The sequence below is a fragment of the Oryctolagus cuniculus genome, chromosome 13, assembly GCF_964237555.1.
Source record: "Oryctolagus cuniculus chromosome 13, mOryCun1.1, whole genome shotgun sequence".
Classification (NCBI taxonomy): Eukaryota; Metazoa; Chordata; class Mammalia; order Lagomorpha; family Leporidae; genus Oryctolagus; species Oryctolagus cuniculus.
The window spans coordinates 71,541,535-71,558,904 of record NC_091444.1 but is presented as its reverse complement, the minus strand read 5'-3'; the positions used below and the strand labels follow the sequence as shown (position 1 = coordinate 71,558,904).

At 39.8% G+C, this 17,370-nt stretch overlaps 1 protein-coding gene across 5 annotated transcripts in view; it reads right to left on the bottom strand.

Moving 5' to 3' along the window:
- USP6NL (USP6 N-terminal like) overlaps nucleotides 1-17,370 on the bottom strand; it is a 190,295-nt gene that overhangs the window by 47,956 nt on the left and 124,969 nt on the right. For 4 of the 5 annotated variants that reach the window (XM_051821561.2, XM_070055727.1, XM_051821560.2 and 1 more), the window contains 2 exons: nucleotides 9,215-9,295; nucleotides 588-695 (listed from right to left, as the gene is read on the bottom strand). In XM_051821561.2, coding sequence (XP_051677521.2) covers nucleotides 588-695; nucleotides 9,215-9,295 — 189 coding nt within the window. Of the gene's footprint in view, nucleotides 1-587; nucleotides 696-9,214; nucleotides 9,296-13,366; nucleotides 13,424-17,370 lie in introns of those variants that run through there. The other variant, XM_070055729.1, reaches the window with a different exon arrangement.

The window sequence follows — 17,370 nt, the reverse complement described above, 5'->3', positions numbered from 1 at the left end:
TCTGCCTTGGAGAAGTCATATTTAAAAATAAAAGAAAGCATACAGCTGAGATGACAAGGAGGCAAATTTAATGTATTACCTAATTCAAGGAAAGCATTACTAATTACTCAGACAAAAGTTTAACTTTTTATTAATAGAAAAACCATAATAATCTTATAGGCAAATTCTTACTTTTTCACCCTTTAAGAAAAGAATCACATATAGGCAGGTGTTAGATAAATTTCTGGTGTTATTTTCCATAAACTCTAAATGTGTCACTGCAGATCTCTGTATTAACATTACGTTGCAAGCAACTATTTTAGTCAGTTTTCCCCACAAAAATGATCCAATACTGATTGATCATGTATATATTTAAAAAGCATTTGATATTTACCAATAAGTGACATCAACAATAGAATTCTTATTAAAGCTTTTGTTTGAAAATTAGACTGCCATCCACAAAACCAATAGGCCTCCATTACCCAATGTAATATAGTTTTAGAATAATTTTTAAGTTATGATATGAATATCTTACACTACCTTGAAAGCTAAAAGAAGTGGATTTTGCTTTTTAATTTCAAAATAACAAGCTAGCTTTATTTACTCACACTGTAAAGGTCTCTTGTTTCTTCTTTCATTTTAGGGATCTCAAGAAGGAGAGCCCAGACTTCACCTCTGAGCTGGAGTGGGATTCCTTTGTAAATTCTCCTGTGAAACTTATTAAAAGAAAAGAAAACTGGAAGTTACAAAATGACCAGAGCTTGTACTAATCTTTTCAAATGACAGAATATACATTATTTATTTTTGAAGTTTCCGTGATAATTAACAGATACCTTTCGATTAATTGATACACTGAAGTACTGTCTGTTTATCAGATCCCAATAAAGAGACAGAGACACAGAAGGGGAGACCAACAAGAAGACATCAAGAACGTCCAGCATGTCGGAATGCTCACACCATCACAGAAGTGCCTCTCTAGGGGTACCACAGACAGTACTTTTCCCTAAGTTATACAATTTGATTTCCACATTTTCTGTTGGTATAATTTGCTTGATACCTACTTTCTTCTCTTATCCCCAAACATCAGACAGGTGCTCCAAATAGTAAACAGGATGCTTTGGCCAGAAGTGTCTTCACAGGGGATAGAGTAAGCTATGGAACCCCCAGTCATCTTCCTACTGATCAGACTCATTCCCACCACCCTCACACGTCAGCTAATTCCACTGGCAAGCTTCGTGTCTCTCTCTCTCTCTCTCTCTCTCTCTCTCTCTCTCTCTCACACACACACACACACACACACACACACACACACACTCCCATTCTCCCCTCTCATTCTTTTCCTCTTTTCAAATCTTGGAATTTCTTCAGGAAAATCTTTATCATTGTCTTAAATGACATCAATCCTATCTGATCAGACAAAAATACTGATCAATCTCCATTAAAGAAAGACGTCACTTTTAAATAAAATTAGGCATAAATCATTAACACTATCAACTCGTTGGGTCCTTGAGAGGTCATTGCTATTGCCCTAAGAACCTTAAGCTTCAGTATACTCTCCATCTCTTTGTATTTCTATTTTTCCCTCAACTCTATTCAAAATAACATAAAAATTATTACAGTCATTATGATGTACTTAGTAACACTTTCAAAATTAAAACTAGGTGTCCAGACCAGGACATGACTAAACAAACACAAGCCCTTAAGAGCAAGGTTAGGAACAGGTACATAACTATCTTGGTGAGCAAGACAATATATCTGAACACTATGGCTAAGAAAAGGAGGAGTAAGTTCTAGTAAGCGATATACTGAAGAGCTATGACAATCAACAGGTAGAGCTTCACTGAATACTACTGCACTACTTAAGATTTTTTTAAACTAAAGCTTTAGTAAACAAGTCACAGTGCAGTTTCAGGAACCTGTGTGGACGAAAGTAAGTGACAATTTACAGTAACTTCTACTTGAATACCATGAAGTTGAGTCAGTTAGATCATTATATAATATAATATTTCCATTTTATTCTTTTAGTATGAATACAGTATGCCTCAAATTTGAAATTTCAATAGACAAGAATCATAAAAGTTTTAACTCGTAAAAAACTCTAACCAGAAGAACATATACAGAAAGGCCGTGGATTGACTGTAAACTAGACTTGCAAAATTTCCTGTGTATTCAAAATTCATGTCCATTGATAAATAAATATTTAAAGAAAGTCTGCTATAGTTGACACTTCTTATTGGTTCAGCATGGTGGCTCTCATCCAGACACTAGGGAGGGGAGGAAGTGATTCTGTATGAGGGAGTTAGGAAACATTTCCTTTAGAGAAAATGAAAATAACTCAGTCCTGAAGGATTTATAGGAATGTGTCAGGGAAAGAGAGTGAAGGTGGGGTTATATGTGAGAATAATGATGGTTCAAGTCATAATAATGGCATTAGTAATAATAATTACACTAATGTTTTCTGATTATTTATTATGATCCAACATTATGCTATGTGTTATAGTTATGGACAGTGCTTTGTGTCTCTAAATCAACTTACGATTTTTACTACTACTATATCCCTGAAGAGGTAGGTACTATTACTACCATAGTCATTTTACATGTGAGGAAATTAACAAAAGTTAAGTAAATATTTCAAAAGAAACTGTGGAATAAGAATTCAAATTCAAGTAGTCTGACTTCAGAATATTCATAATTAACAACCATGATGCAGAATTTTTATTGCTGGACTTAAACAACATTTTAGTACCCAATTTGAAAAGTAACACAAATTTATTTCACAGATTTGATATATATATATATATATATATATATATATATATATATATATATATATATAATCTTGAGGGGCAGCCCTGTGGTGTGCCAGGTTAAACTGCTGCCTGACCAGTTGCCTGCTAAGGTGCCTTGGAAAGTGGTGGACGATGGCCCAACTTTGCACCCACGTGGGAGACCTAGTGGAAACTCCTGGCTCCTGGCTTCAGTCTGGCCTATCCCTGGCCATTGCAGCCATTTGGAGAGTGAACCAGCAGACAGAAGATTAATCAATCTCTCTCTCCTTCTCTGTAACTCTTTTAAACAAATAATCTTGAAAAAAAAATTTGCCTAAAATTTACCTTTTGTTTTCAGTATCTCTGTTCATTTGCCAATAAAATCAAGCTATATATTTCAGTCCTACAGCTACATTTAAAAATCTATCAACTGGGGGACCAGCGCTGTGGCTCAATAGGCTAATCCTCCGCCTTGCGGCGCCGGCACACTGGGTTCTAGTCCCAGTCGGGATGCCGGATCCTGTCCCGGTTGCCCCTCTTCCAGGCCAGCTCTCTGCTGTGGCCAGGGAGTGCAGTGGAGGATGACCCAAGTGCTTGGGCCCTGCACCCCATGGGAGACCAGGAGAAGCACCTGGCTCCTGCCATCGGATCAGCGTGGTGCGCTGCGGCGGCCATTAGAGGGTGAACCAACGGCAAAGGAAGACCTTTCTCTCTGTCTCTCTCTCTCTCCCTGTCCACTCTGCCTGCAAAAAAAATCTATCAACTGGCGCCAGTGTTGTAGTGTAATGGGTTGGGCCCCAGACTGTGATATCAACATCCCACATGGGTGCCTGTTCAAGTCTCGGCTATTCCACTTCCTATCCAGCTCCCTGCTAATGTGCCTGGGAAGGGAGGAGAAGGTGGGCCCTGCCAGCCATATGGGAGATCTGGATAGAGCACCTGGCTCCTGGCTTCAGCCTGGCTCGGCCTTGGCCACTGTGGCAACCTGGGGAGTGAACCAGTGGATGGAAGATAGCTGTCTCTCCCTTTCTCTGCAACTCTGCCTTTCAAATACATAAATAAAAATCTTTAAAAAAGAATAAAAATCTATGACCTAAAAAAATTTCCATCAAGTGGCTAATATTTCCAATACTTTGTTCTAATTTCAGTGATCTTAAAACAGTAATAAATGCCAAACCATGAAATTTGGCTACTAGTAAGTAAACGTTTTAGCACAGCAAGGCTGATGTAATTCTGTGGGACCACAAGGCTCCAAGTGTACCCCAGGAAACAAAAGTTCACACTCCGAGCCCTTATTAACTCTCCATTTTCATTAATTACCCTGCTCCAATGGCTCCTTTGTCTCTGCCTCAAAACAGAACCAGTCTTCCAAATCTGGATCTAAAAAACCCTTTAACCATTCACAAGGTCCTACTGCCTTTCATAACTAAATTCTATTTCCTTCCCAACTGCCACTGACAAATACCAAAAGGGAAAGTAAGCAAAAAAGATGGTGCAATTAAATGAACTCTAGAGTCTGGACACAGAATCTCTAGCTTGCTGCCAACAAGCTGTGTGATCTTGAGAAATTTACTTTTACATGGTTAGTAAAATAAAATGCAGAGTAATATGGTCTCACAGGCCCATTCAGTTATTTGACCAAAACATGGTGGTGGGGAACTCTGCCGTGACACAGCTTAGAGAAAATGATATTGTGACCAGTAAAATCACAATGATCTTCATTAACAAAGATAACTTCAATTTAACAGACCACACACAAACACACACACACACACACACACACACACACAAATATATTTAATTTATTTGAAAGGCAGAACCACAGAGAAAGAGAGGGAGACACAGAGAATTTCCATCTGCTGGTTACTCCCAAAATGGCCGTAACGGCCAGGGCTGGACTCGGTCAAAGCCAGGAGCTTCATGCAGGTCTCCCGTATGGGTGGCAGAGGCACAAGCACTTGAGCCACCTTCTGCTGCTTTCCCAGTTGCATTACCAGGGAGCTAGATCAGTAGTGGAACAGCCAGGACTCCAACCAGCGCCCATATGGGATGCTAGCATTGCAAGCAGAGGATTAACCTGCTAAGCCATAATGCAGCCCCCGTTAATAGACTATATTTTAAAAACACAGTACTATTGGTACTTAGGGATGTATCTAGGTACCAACACACAGACAACAGAATCTTAATGGAAACTTTTTTTCTTTAACATAAATATCTGGGTTCTAAAAATCCAAATATTCTTGGAGCCAGGGCTGTGGGTAGAAGGCTAAGCCTCCATTTGTGTCACCAGCATCCCATATGGGTGCCACTTGGTGTCCTGGCTGCTCCTCTTCCGATCCAGATATCTGCCTATGGCCCAAATGTTTCCTAACTATTTAAAAGAAGTAGAAGATGGCTCAAGTGGTTGGACCCCTGCACCCTTGTGGAAGAACTAGAAGAAGCTCCTGGATCCTGGCTTCAGATCAGCTCAGCTCCAGCAGTTGTGGCCATTTGGGGATGAACCAGCAGATGAAAGACCTCTCTCTCTGTCTCTCCCTCTCTCTTCTATAGCTCTGCCTCTCAAATAAAAAACAGAATATTTTTAAAAATCCAAATATTTCTACCAAAGGTATATTTTTATCTCAAGATATTTCAATAATTTACTTATATCACTATTATGTAAGTAAGGAATCCATGGAGAGAAAACATACCTTCCCTTAGAAAAGACAAAAATCCATGCTACTTTTTACTTATTTAAAACAAGATATGAATTGAAAACAGTAACTCTTTTAGAAGATGCATTGTTTCACACCAAATTGGACCATGTGTATCATCAAATGATTTCAACATTATAGCTATGCAGAGTGCTTTAAAATTTTACATCAAAGAAATCACTGTTAAAATCTCTCCTAATGGAAACTGCATTAGCTAAAGTTACTGTCAGAATAATGACCCAGAAGAATTATTCATTTTAACAGAGTCTTACTATTTTCATAGATTATACATATCATACATACTTACATATGGAGAAAGAAGCACATAAAGCCATAAAATTCTACAAATATTTTATTAGACTGAATGTGAGAACAAAGTGAAGATGCAATTTATTGAACTTTATTCTGTAATTGCCACTTGAGTAATCTTTCCACAAAGACCTACGGTAAAGTAGTTGTCAATTGTTAAGCCAATACAAGAGGCTCCATAATATTAAACAAAAGCAAGGTGGTATAACTAACATTCTATTTTGAAGTGATTCCTCTTAAAAACACCATGAGTTCTAAACCTAACGTACTAAAACAGATAGTTAAAAATCAACAACCCAAAATGAACTCACTCTTGATGAAAATAAAATATTAAGGATGTTCAAAATGAAAAATGACATTAGCCCTTCAAGGTACCCCAAGACAAAAATTTTTCCATAGTTAATTTTCACATAGAGTCTGCTCTTAAAAATTAATCCCTTATATTAATATTAAGGACTAGTGGGGCTGGCGCTGTGGTACAGCAGGTAAAGCTGCCACCTGCAGTGCCAGCATCTCATATGGGCATAGGTTCAAGTCCTGGCTGCTCCACTTCTGTAGGATGCAGCTCTCTGCTGTAGCCTGAGAAAGCAGCGGAATATGGCCCAAGTGCTTGGGCCTCTGCACCCACATGGGAGACCCAGAAGAAGCTCCTGGCTCCTGGCTTCGGATCAGCACAACTCTGGCCATTGTAGCTATTTGAGGAATGAACCAGCAGATGGAAGACCTCTCTCTCTCTCTCTCTCTCTCTCTCTCTCTCTCTCTTTCTGCCTCTGCCTCTCTCACTCTATCTTTCAAATAAATAAATAATTTTTAAAAAGACTACTAAAGAACGCTAGATCCCTATACTAAAGAAACTGCATAATTTTGCTTAGCTCTGATTTCCTTACTTTATTTAACCAGAGAGGCCTTTTCTCATTTAATAATACATACACTTATTGACTGCACAATTAAGTGTCAGGCACTTTCTAAGTATTTCACTAAATTAATCACTCAGTCCTCACAACACCACTGTGAGGCAGGTACCATTTCTATTCCCATTTTACAGATGAACAACCCACAGCAGAGGCCAGTTAAATATCTTCCTCCAAGTTCACACAGCTAGTAAATGGCAGAGCTGCAGCTAGAACCCAGGAGAGTCTGGATCCAGTATCTCTTAACCATGGGGCTACACTGCTTCTATGTACAACCTAATGAAATTCAAGGAACTGATGTACTCTGGAATTCTTATTGGCAAATACTGATATATGATTTATGTCTACACAAAATGGGGGGAAAGAATTACATGGGAAAAAATATGAGGAAATATACAAAAATCCCAACAGTTGACTCAATTGGGTTTTTAAACACTATAGAAGATGTCTTTCTAACCTTTAAAATGTTTTTTTTGTACAGCTTGCCCTCTAAAAACTAATAGTGGCAGTTAACATCCACTGAATGTTCAGGATATGCAGGGTACAACAAAAGTGCTCTATGTTCATTAAACCATTAAAGCTTCAACCTTTTGAAATAAGTACTATTGTCTCAATTCAGATAAAGGAGCTGATGCTGAGATGTCAATGGTTCTCAAAGTACAATCCATAAGGTCACAATTCTTTTTGTAATAAGGACAACAGACTATTTTGCATCTCCACTGTGCTGACTTTTGCACACGCCAACAGAAAAGCAATGGTGTTAAAACTACTACATGTTGGCACAAATCAAGGCTGTAGTTGCACCATACTTAGGAATCATCAGATTCCTTCCCCACACTTACAGAAAAAAAATTCATTTAAGAATGATCTAGGGATGGCCGGCGCCGCAGCTCAATAGGCTAATCCTCTGCCTGCGGCGCTGGCACACTGGGTTCTAGTCCCGGTTGAGACACCAGATTCTGTCCCGGTTGCCCCTCTTCCAGGCCAGCTCTCTGCTGTGGCCAGGGAGTGCAGTGGAGGATGGCCCAAGTGCTTGGGCCCTGCACCCCATGGGAGACCAGGAGAAGTACCTGGCTCCTGGCTTCGGATCAGCGCGATGCACCGGCCACAGTGCGTCTGCTGCGGCGGCCATTGGAGGGTGAACCAACGGCAAAAGAAAGACCTTTCTCTCTCTCTCTCTCACTGTCCACTCTGCCTGTCAAAAAAAAAAAAAAAAAAAAAAAGAATGACCAGCGCTGTGGTTCATCAAGTAAAGCCACCACCTACAGTGCCAGAATCCCATATGGGCTCTAGTTCAAGTCTCAGCTGCTCCACTTCTGATCCGGCTCTCTGCTGTGGCCTGGGAAAAGCAGCAGAAGATGGCCCAAGTCCTTGGGTCTCTGCACCCACATGGGAGACCCAGAAGAAGCTCCTGGCTCCTGGCTTTGGATCGGCACAGTTCCAGCCATTGTGGCCAACTAGGGAGTGAACCAGTGGATGGAAGACCTCTCTCTCTGCCTCTCCTTCGCTCTGTGTGGCTCTTTCAAATAAATAAATTAATCAAAAAAAAAAAAAAAAAAAAAGACCTGAATCAAACAGTAAATCTCAAATACATATCTTATTAAATGTTGCAGACAAAATGGGAAGAGTGTGTGTGTGTGTGTGTGTGTGTGTGTGTGTGTGTGGAGTTTTTGCCGCATACTAAAGTACGATGAGTGTCTCAAAAAAAGCAATTATTAAGTGGTTTGAACCATCATCTAAACCAACTTGTTCCCCACCTGCCAGGGAAACACTGCTACTACCTGAAGAACAGCTAACTAGCCAACTACTGTTGTCTGATCTGGGGGAGTATCTAGCAGGCATTTTCTCAAAAGTAAAGGAAGTGAGCCTATCACATCAAGGAAGTAACTCACACTCTATCTGCTGACACTGACAACATTTGACCTTTAAAGCAAAAATTAGAACGTTGGAAAATTGCCAGAAGCTTTCACTTTCCCACTAAAGACTTTCACGATGAGCCTGGTGGTGGTAACAATGGATGTACGCGTTTTTCTTTAACTGGTTTAAAATCTAGCACAACTATGCGGAACAAAAAGACTTACACAAAAGGAAGTTTGGCAGAAGCCTCTGGATGCTGCTCCTGCTTCAGGAAGCACTCGGAGGCCAGCCCTGTCTCCTTCTGGCAGTGTGACATTTCCATAGGAAGCCTGGAACTGCCCCCGTGATTTTTGACCCCAAAGGGAAACAAACTGAGCTCAAGAGGAAGTTGACACTGCATAAGGCAGGGTAGATGGAAGAAACTAAATTGCCAGCAACATCATGGAACAGCTGAATTAAAGCACTACGGAAATCCACCCTACTTCTGGGCCATCCAATAGTCTCCTAATTGCTGAAAGCAATTTGAACTGGGTATTACAACACAAAGACTCCTAACAAAGGCATTCTGCTAAATTGAATTAAAATGTCAAAAACAAATATAAATAAAACAGCCTTATCACTACAGGAAAACTTTCACTGGGAAGATCTACTTGAAATTGATTTTGTTTCATATGGAAATAAAATTATTTTAAATTACCTTTTCGGTGTTCTTGTATTTTTCCCATCCTTTTAGCATTTTCAGCCATTTGGCAGTTCTTTCAATTTCGAGATGCTTTTGCTAAAATAAAACATCAAATTTATTGTTACTGCTTGTTCAAGATTTTTTGACTTGAAAATTACAAAAAAGAGAAAATTTTGCTAAAAAGGACTATTAAAAGATGTTAATAGATAGCAAATATCTTATTTAGCTTTTATTAATCTGGATGTTAGAGCTGTCTCAATAATATTCCATAGTTCAAATTAAGATTCATAGGCAATGCTACACTTAGGAAAAAAGATTAAGAAGATAAATGATTAAATTTTCCAACACTTTAAAATTTATCTCAGAAATCTGTGTATTCTACATATTTAAACAAAAAAGAAATTTTAAAAATATTTTGAAATATCTTTTATGAAACAATGAAAATACAACTTGAAAATTCAATTCTCTTCTTTTTCATTTTACTGAATTTAAGCACATTAATGTTTTTGGTGAAAGAGCTGGTTTCTTAAAGGAAAACTGGATACTTATTTATCGAGTGAATAACACATAACTAGCACTGTGCTAGGAAAAATATACATACATACATGTATACATGCTGTCCTAAGACAAGTTCACTGTATGCCAAGGGCAACTGACTTGGAAATATACAGTACTATGCCAGGTGCTGTGACACAGACAGGAAAAGTAGTGGCAAGGTCACGATGGAGGAAGTCAAATCCACCAGGGATGTCAGAGAAAATGATCCCTAATGAAAGAACTGAAAGATTATTAGGGTTTATATCTAAAAGTACAATGCGGGAAAGAACACTCTAGACAACATGGGAATAGGTTTATTTCTGAGACAATTCAGCACCATGGGAAGTGGGGGGAGGCTCACAATTTTTCCAAAGTGTTGAATAAAGGAAGCATCAGGAGATGAGGCTGTCAAAGTAGACAGGGATCTTGTGTGTTATGCTAAACTGAGATTTGGGGCAAAGGTGGGGAACAGAGAAGGTGACAAAAAGCACTTGCTCCTCACTTCCTGAGTTTCCAGGAGCACAGATTCCCCCCCTCCTCAGGGGCTCCACCTGCAAGTGTAATCAGCATATGAATAAAAAACAACTGAAATAGAAGAACACACAGGAGAGTTCTAAGAAAACACTTCATGCTTGAAGATGCATGTATGTTCACTGCATCCCCGGGAGGTAGTTCTTTCTGATCATCTCCACTACCCGGTAAAGCAACTGAGGCACCAAGGGTGTCTAGTAAGCTGCAAAGCCAGGACTACACTCTCAGCAGGCACACCCTGCTTCCATCAGGTCCTCTGCCCTAGCACAGGCAACCACAGCTCCTGGATGAAAGCAATCGCTCCTTACAGACTGGCTTTAATCCAGCCCCAAGCAGGCAGTCATTATATTGGCAGATGGTATACACCCACCACCAGTATTTTTAGATCTAAAAGAAGCATAAAATCCAAAGAAAATCCTGAATTGAGGAAAAATATTCTCAGCAATCAGAATATTTTTACAGAATTTTATCTTTAGGATATTCTTAAACTTTACCTTTCAATGCTTTTTTAAAATTTTTGATGGACTTTTTTAAGAAAAGATTACTTGGTTATAAATCCCATTTTTCAAAAGGTTAAGCATATTCTTCATTATATTATTAGTGATAAAATGCTACAAATGAGTACAGCAATGTTTAATTTCAAAACTTAGGGGCCAGCACTGTGGCATGGGGGGTGGGGCCACTGCCTGCAGTGCCAGCATCCCAAGTGGGCGCACCGGTTCGGTCTGGCTGCTCCACTTCCGATCCAGCTCTCTGTTATGGCCCGGGAAGGCAGTGGAAGATGGCGCAAGTGCTTGGTCCCTGCACCCATGCAGGCGACCCAGAGGAGGCTCCTGGCTTTGGGCAGGCACAGCTCCGCCAGTTGTGGCCACTTGGGGAGTGGGCCAGTGAATGAAGGACCTATCTCTCTCTAATTCTGCCTTTTGAATAAATGAATAAATCCTAAAAAAAAAAAAAAAAAAAAAAAAACAACACAACAACAACAACTTAGTGGGGCACTGAAACCCAGTCAATATTTCTGCTACATGTGATATAGAAAAGAGCAAACTGATAAAAATCAAGATTGATGTTTACTGCCACTTGGTATTTTTTGTTTTTGTTCTGCATTTCCTTCCTTGACTCCTTCAATCATAATCCTTTTTTCCCACCAACAGGAAAGTCAACCCAAGAGTAAAATAACATACAGTTTGCCAGCAACAACCCCGTCAAGATCCAGCAGGTCTGTTGCTATCCTTCATGTTATCAGTGAATCACTAAGAAAGTAGTCATTCTTTATTTTCTTAAAAACATGCTTTTGTATGTAGATTATGTTGAATTCTATACATTCTCATACTACAAGGGCAAAACACATACATACACAAGTACAATCTTATGAACTATTGTGCATGCTTTTCTTTCCCCTACAGCAACAAAAAAGAAAAGGATAAACCTTGGATATGTTCCAGGTTGCAGATTTCCAGGAACGGGGTGGGGAACCTTTTTTCTGCCAAGGGCCATTTGGATATCTATATCATCAGTCTCAGGCCCTACAAAACGACCGACTTATAAATTAGCTTGCTAGGTTTATTGGATCTTGAGTTTTGCCTGCGGTTGCCTTGGCAGTGTCAGACCAAATGATTTCACAGGTCATATAGAGCCCATGGGCCGGACATTCCCCACCCTTGCTTCAGAAGGTAGGGCCTGATAGGAGGTCCTTAGTTTCTAACTCTCTGAAGAGGGTGATTATAAAGAGTTTGGGCACACTGGCTCTCTCGGCTTCCTGGCTCCTCATACACTCACTCCTCCACACACACTCTGCCATTCCTATCTACCACCCTCCCAGAGGCCAGACCAATGGGGCCACCGGATCTTGGACTTGAACCTCCAGAACGGTGAGCCAAATGGACCTTTTCTCTTTCTAAAGTTAGTTTCCTCAGGTATTTCATTGCAGTAACAAAAATCTGACTAATACATTTTTCTTTTTGACAGGCAGAGTTAGACAGTGAGAGAGAGAGACAGAGAGAAATGTCTTCCTTCCATTGGTTCACCCCACAAATGGCTGCTAATGATCACGCTGCGCCGATCTGAAGCCAGGAGCCAGGTGCTTCCTCCTGGTCTCCCATGCAGGTGCAGGGCCCAAACACTTGGGCCATCCTCCTCTGCCTTCCCGGGCCACAGCAGAGAGCTGGACTGGAAGAGGGGCAACCGGGACAGAATCTGGTGCCCCAATCGGGATGCTGGCGCCACAGGCGGAGGATTAGCCTAGTGAGCCATGGCGCCAGCCTAATACATTCTTGCACTTCAGGTGTCTCATCTATAAAAATGAGTTATGATTATTCTGACACTTCTATTCTAAGTGATGTAAATTTCCAAATCACATCATTATTATAGTATGAACTCCTTGACTACAATGACCATGACATATGCTCATCTAAAGAAGTGGTGTTACAATAGCATTTAAACTGAACAGAACTTGCATAAGAAAAGATCATTAAATAACACTATGAAGTAATGAATTAATAGCACTCTGAAGTAACTTAGGTGAAAGGGTGGAAAGGAAAATGAATACAAATACAGAGACCAAAATCAGAGTATTATTTTGACAGCAGTTTGATCACTATAATATGGTAGTAATGAAAAGTAAATTATAATGCTATCTTTTATGTAGCATAATGGTAGAAATGCTGTAACTCCATCATGTTGGTAATGTTTTTCAAAATGCTGTCAAAAGGCAGAACTACTGATGTCTGAAGCCTATACAAAATTGGTATTAAATAATTCTGTTACGGGCCAATGCTGTGGCATAGCAGGTTAAATCACTGTCTGCAGCACCGGCATCCCATGTGGGCACCAGTCCTGGCCGCTCCACTTCCAATCCAGCTCCCTGCTAATGTGCCTGGGAACGCAGTAGAAAACGGCCCAAATACTTGGACTCCTGCACCTGCATAGGAACCTGGATGAAGCTCCTGGTTCCTGGCTCCAGGCTTCAGCCCTGGTTGTTGTGGCTATTTTGGGGAGTGAACCAGTGGATGGAAGCTCTCTCTCTCCCACTCTCTCTCTGTAACTTGCCATTCAAATAAATAAAATAAATCTTTTAAAAAAATTTAGCAGGATTATTACCTGATGGTGCTGTATCTTTTCTGTCACTCATCAGGGCCACCAAGTGCCAATCTACAACATTATCAAATGATACCATAATTTGAGTACTTGTTAAGGTAGTATTTGCTTAGTTTCTCCATTAACTGAAAAAGAAATTCCCTTTTGTTATTAATAATCTACAGGATACAGTTTTAGATAATAATTTTTGACACTGAGAAGTTTTTCTCTCCAGGCCCTTTTCCCTTTAAATACCACTATGGTCTAAAGGATTATTTTATTCAACATATTGTCTGTTACCATCATGATTGTTTTTGAATCTCAAATTGTCCCAAACTGGGCTGGACTGCTCCCTAGCTGATCCATTTCTCCACTTTAAAACTGGTCCTTGTGAAACGCCCTACTAGTCTTTTACCACTTCTTTATTTTCTGGCATATTCTAGTCCACCTTATGATACTTTCCTGATCTCAGACCTACAGTCTGCCACTACTTTAAGAAACCATGTTTCTCTTTAATGGAAAATGGTATAAAATATTAAGATCTTGGTACTAGATGTGCTCATCACTGCAATATACTAAATTCTATGGAGATCTGACATAAGGAAATCCTACTCCTCTCAGAATATCAGAACATATATCCAAAGGAACATAATGCAGAGATCTTTATGTCCATCGTATACTCCCTGTGCAATCTCGCCATTCTTCCACTGGCAAAAAAAAAACAGTATGCTGTTGTGAACTTTGCTTCCCATGGGCTGTTTATAAGGAAGAATTAAACCTCTGTTTAAAGCTTATGCTACAGTATCTTTAAAAAAAAAAATTTATTTTATTTATTTGAGAGGCACAGTTACAGACAGACAGAGAGGTCTTCCATCCTCTGGTTCACTCCCCAAATGGCCACAACGGCCAGAGCTGGGCTGATCCAAAGCCAGGAGCCAGGAGCTTCATCCAGGTCTCCCATGTGGGTACAAGGGCCCAAGTACTTGGGCCATCTTGCACCACTTTCCCAGGCCATTAGCATGAAGCTGGATCTGAAGTGGAGCAGCTGGAACTTGAACTGGTGCTATATGGGATGCCAATGCCACACATGGAGGTTTAACCTACTATGCCACAGCACCAGCCTCAGATACAATATCTTATCACCTTAAGTTTTGCCAAGTCAAAATTGGTTTCTCTTATTGGGGCAAGGAAGATACAAGGAATAAAGTTAGAACCAGTATCTTCCTTGTTACCTCTCAACCTCCAAAGATCTGAGACTATATTCTTAATCCTATGTAGGACCAGTTAAACAGTTAAGTATTTTACAATTATTCGTTAAATACTCCACAAAGCTTGTCTTCTGTCTGGTCCAAGGTTCCTCCCACTATTAATATGACTAATAATCTGGATAGTAAAAGCTAAAGATAAACACAATGCATGGATGGGTATGAAACAGCTTTTCTGGGGGTGGGCATTTGACCCAGCAGCTAAAACATCACTTAACATGCCCATATCCCATATTGGAATGCATAGGTTTGAGTTCTAGTTCTACTTCTGATTCCAGGCTCCTGCTAATGGACACCTTCAGAGGCAGGAGGTGATGGCTCAAGTGCCTGGGTCTCTACCATGCATATAGGAGACCGAGACTGATTTCCAGCTCCTGGCTTTGGCCTGGCCCAGGCCTGGCTGTTGCAGGCACTTGAGAAGTGAATAAATACTTCTCTCTGTGTCTCGCTGCCTTTCAAACAAATAAAAATAAATTAAAAAAAAAAAAGAATTACAAACAGCTTTTGTCTTCTGGAATAAAAAACTCTTAGCACTTTGTTCAAATCGAAGTCTTCAGATGTTTTATGACTCCTATTTGAATACTAGTGTGATACTGTAACATAGGAAATTAATTTTTTGGTATCTGCCCTCAAGTTCCTGGTTCCTGAAACTCTTGACATTTCCTGAGTGATAAGTGCTTCTTTTGTTCTAATGATTTAACTCTTGGTGGGTTCCTGGATCAGCAGCACATCCCTACTCTCCTGGAGTGGGAAAGGGACTGGAGATTGAGTTACTAATCAATCATGCTATATGCTGAAGCCCCCATAAAAACATTCCTAAACTATGGGGTTCAGAGAGCTTCAGGTTGGTGAACACATACAGGTCCTGGGAGGGTGGCACACTGGACAGGGGAGAAGCTCTGTGACCATTTCCCATATCTAGTGTTTGACATCTTCCATTTGGTTATTTCTGAACTGCATCCTTTTATAATAGATAGTAAGCGAAACACTTCCTTGAATTCTGTAAATGACTGAGCCTGAAGAGGGGGGCAGGGGCCAGTCACTGAAACCTCTGATTTACAGCCTGTTGGTCAGAAGCACAGGTGACAACTTGGGCTTTCAATTGGTATCTGACATGAGGGATAGTCTTGTGGGAAAAGTAGTAAATACTGCGTTGCCAGATTTTATTTTGTCAAATGTAGGTCAGTGAGGTCAGGGCTAGCTTTGGTTAGTTAAGAGACTGAGCTACATTGTAGGATACCCATTCAGTATCCACTGGAGAATTGTTTAGTGTGTGGAAAACAAACAAACAAACAAACAAAAATCATACATATCTTGATGACCAGAATTGTGGTGTGCTATGCTGAGTGTTAGAATAGGAAAAACAATTTTTCCCACCTTTAGAGTTGTTTTTTTTTCCCCCATCTCTTTACAACTAGGATGCATCAACACCAAAGAAACTGATGGGAGTCACGCATGCCAGGATCTCACCAGCAGAGGTCAGGAGAGGACAAGAAGTCTAAGAAGGACAGGTCTGTTTTTACAGAATGCCTCAACATTAAAAGTATCAGCCATGTATTTTGAGTAAGACTTCACATCATGTAAAATTAAGATACCATGTTTAAAGGAAAAATAGACTCCAATATTCTATATGCAATGCAAAATGTTGCACTACACGAAAAGCCGAATCAATGAAAATTCATAGCTTTATACTTCCTTTCCTCCTTATTAAAAACATCAATAAGCTGGATGAAACAATATAATCCATTATTAATATTGTTCTCTACAGACTAAATATAATAAGTGCGTGTGTTGGTTTCAGTGTCTGTTTGGGGGAATTCAGAGCACTTTGCAAACACCAACATTAATCCTCTTAGGAGGGAGGATTACCATCCCTATTTTAAACAGAGGGTGCCTTATGTAAAATAATACACTGGCAAAGCTGGAAGTAAAACCATGATTACCTGATGATGAACTAACGTATTAGTCTTCCCAAACGGCAAGAAGTACAGCTTCGTGGGTGTTTTGTAAAACTGTACACTGCAGCAGGCTATCATCACCACTGATTCCATACAATCAAAAAACCTAAGTAAAATACTTTTGTATTAGTTTCCTTAAATTAGCAGAGCTTGGCCACTAGGACTAGGCAGTCACCACAGAATATATTAACTTAAGCCAGAAAAACTCTGGGGTGAGGAGGATATGATGAACTAAAATGTTTCCACTCTACTCCAAAGAAACCAAAATTGTAAAAGGCAGGTCAGACAGTCTCAGTGCAGCGTATGTAGGAAAGGCCATGGGGAACCTCCATCAGCAGCCTCAGAACCCTGTCCTTCTCCCAAAGCACAAAGATTAACACAACTAAATACAAAATTATGTCTTATTTTTGAAAAAATTATGAAGGCAGAGATCACTTTTTATCAATTCCCTATTATGAGGGTACTTCAAAAAGTTCATGGAAAATGCAGCTGAAAGATGCTGATCTGGTGCAAAAAAATTGAAATCTATGCATATGAAGGGTTTTCAAAAAGTCTGTGAAAAATGTATTTATGAAAAAATTATGCATGGATGTCAAAACTTTTTATACCAAAATAAATCTTTTCATTCCATTTTTCATGAACTTTTTGGAGTACCCTCATATTAAATTCTAAACAATCAATAAATCGTAAGCCTAATTCCATTGGTAAGAAGTTTTATTGTAGAAGCATGTCTATTAAAAAACAAAAATTTAAAAACAAACTTCCTCCAGCACACATCCTCTGCTAGCTCTGTCTTACGTTTCTT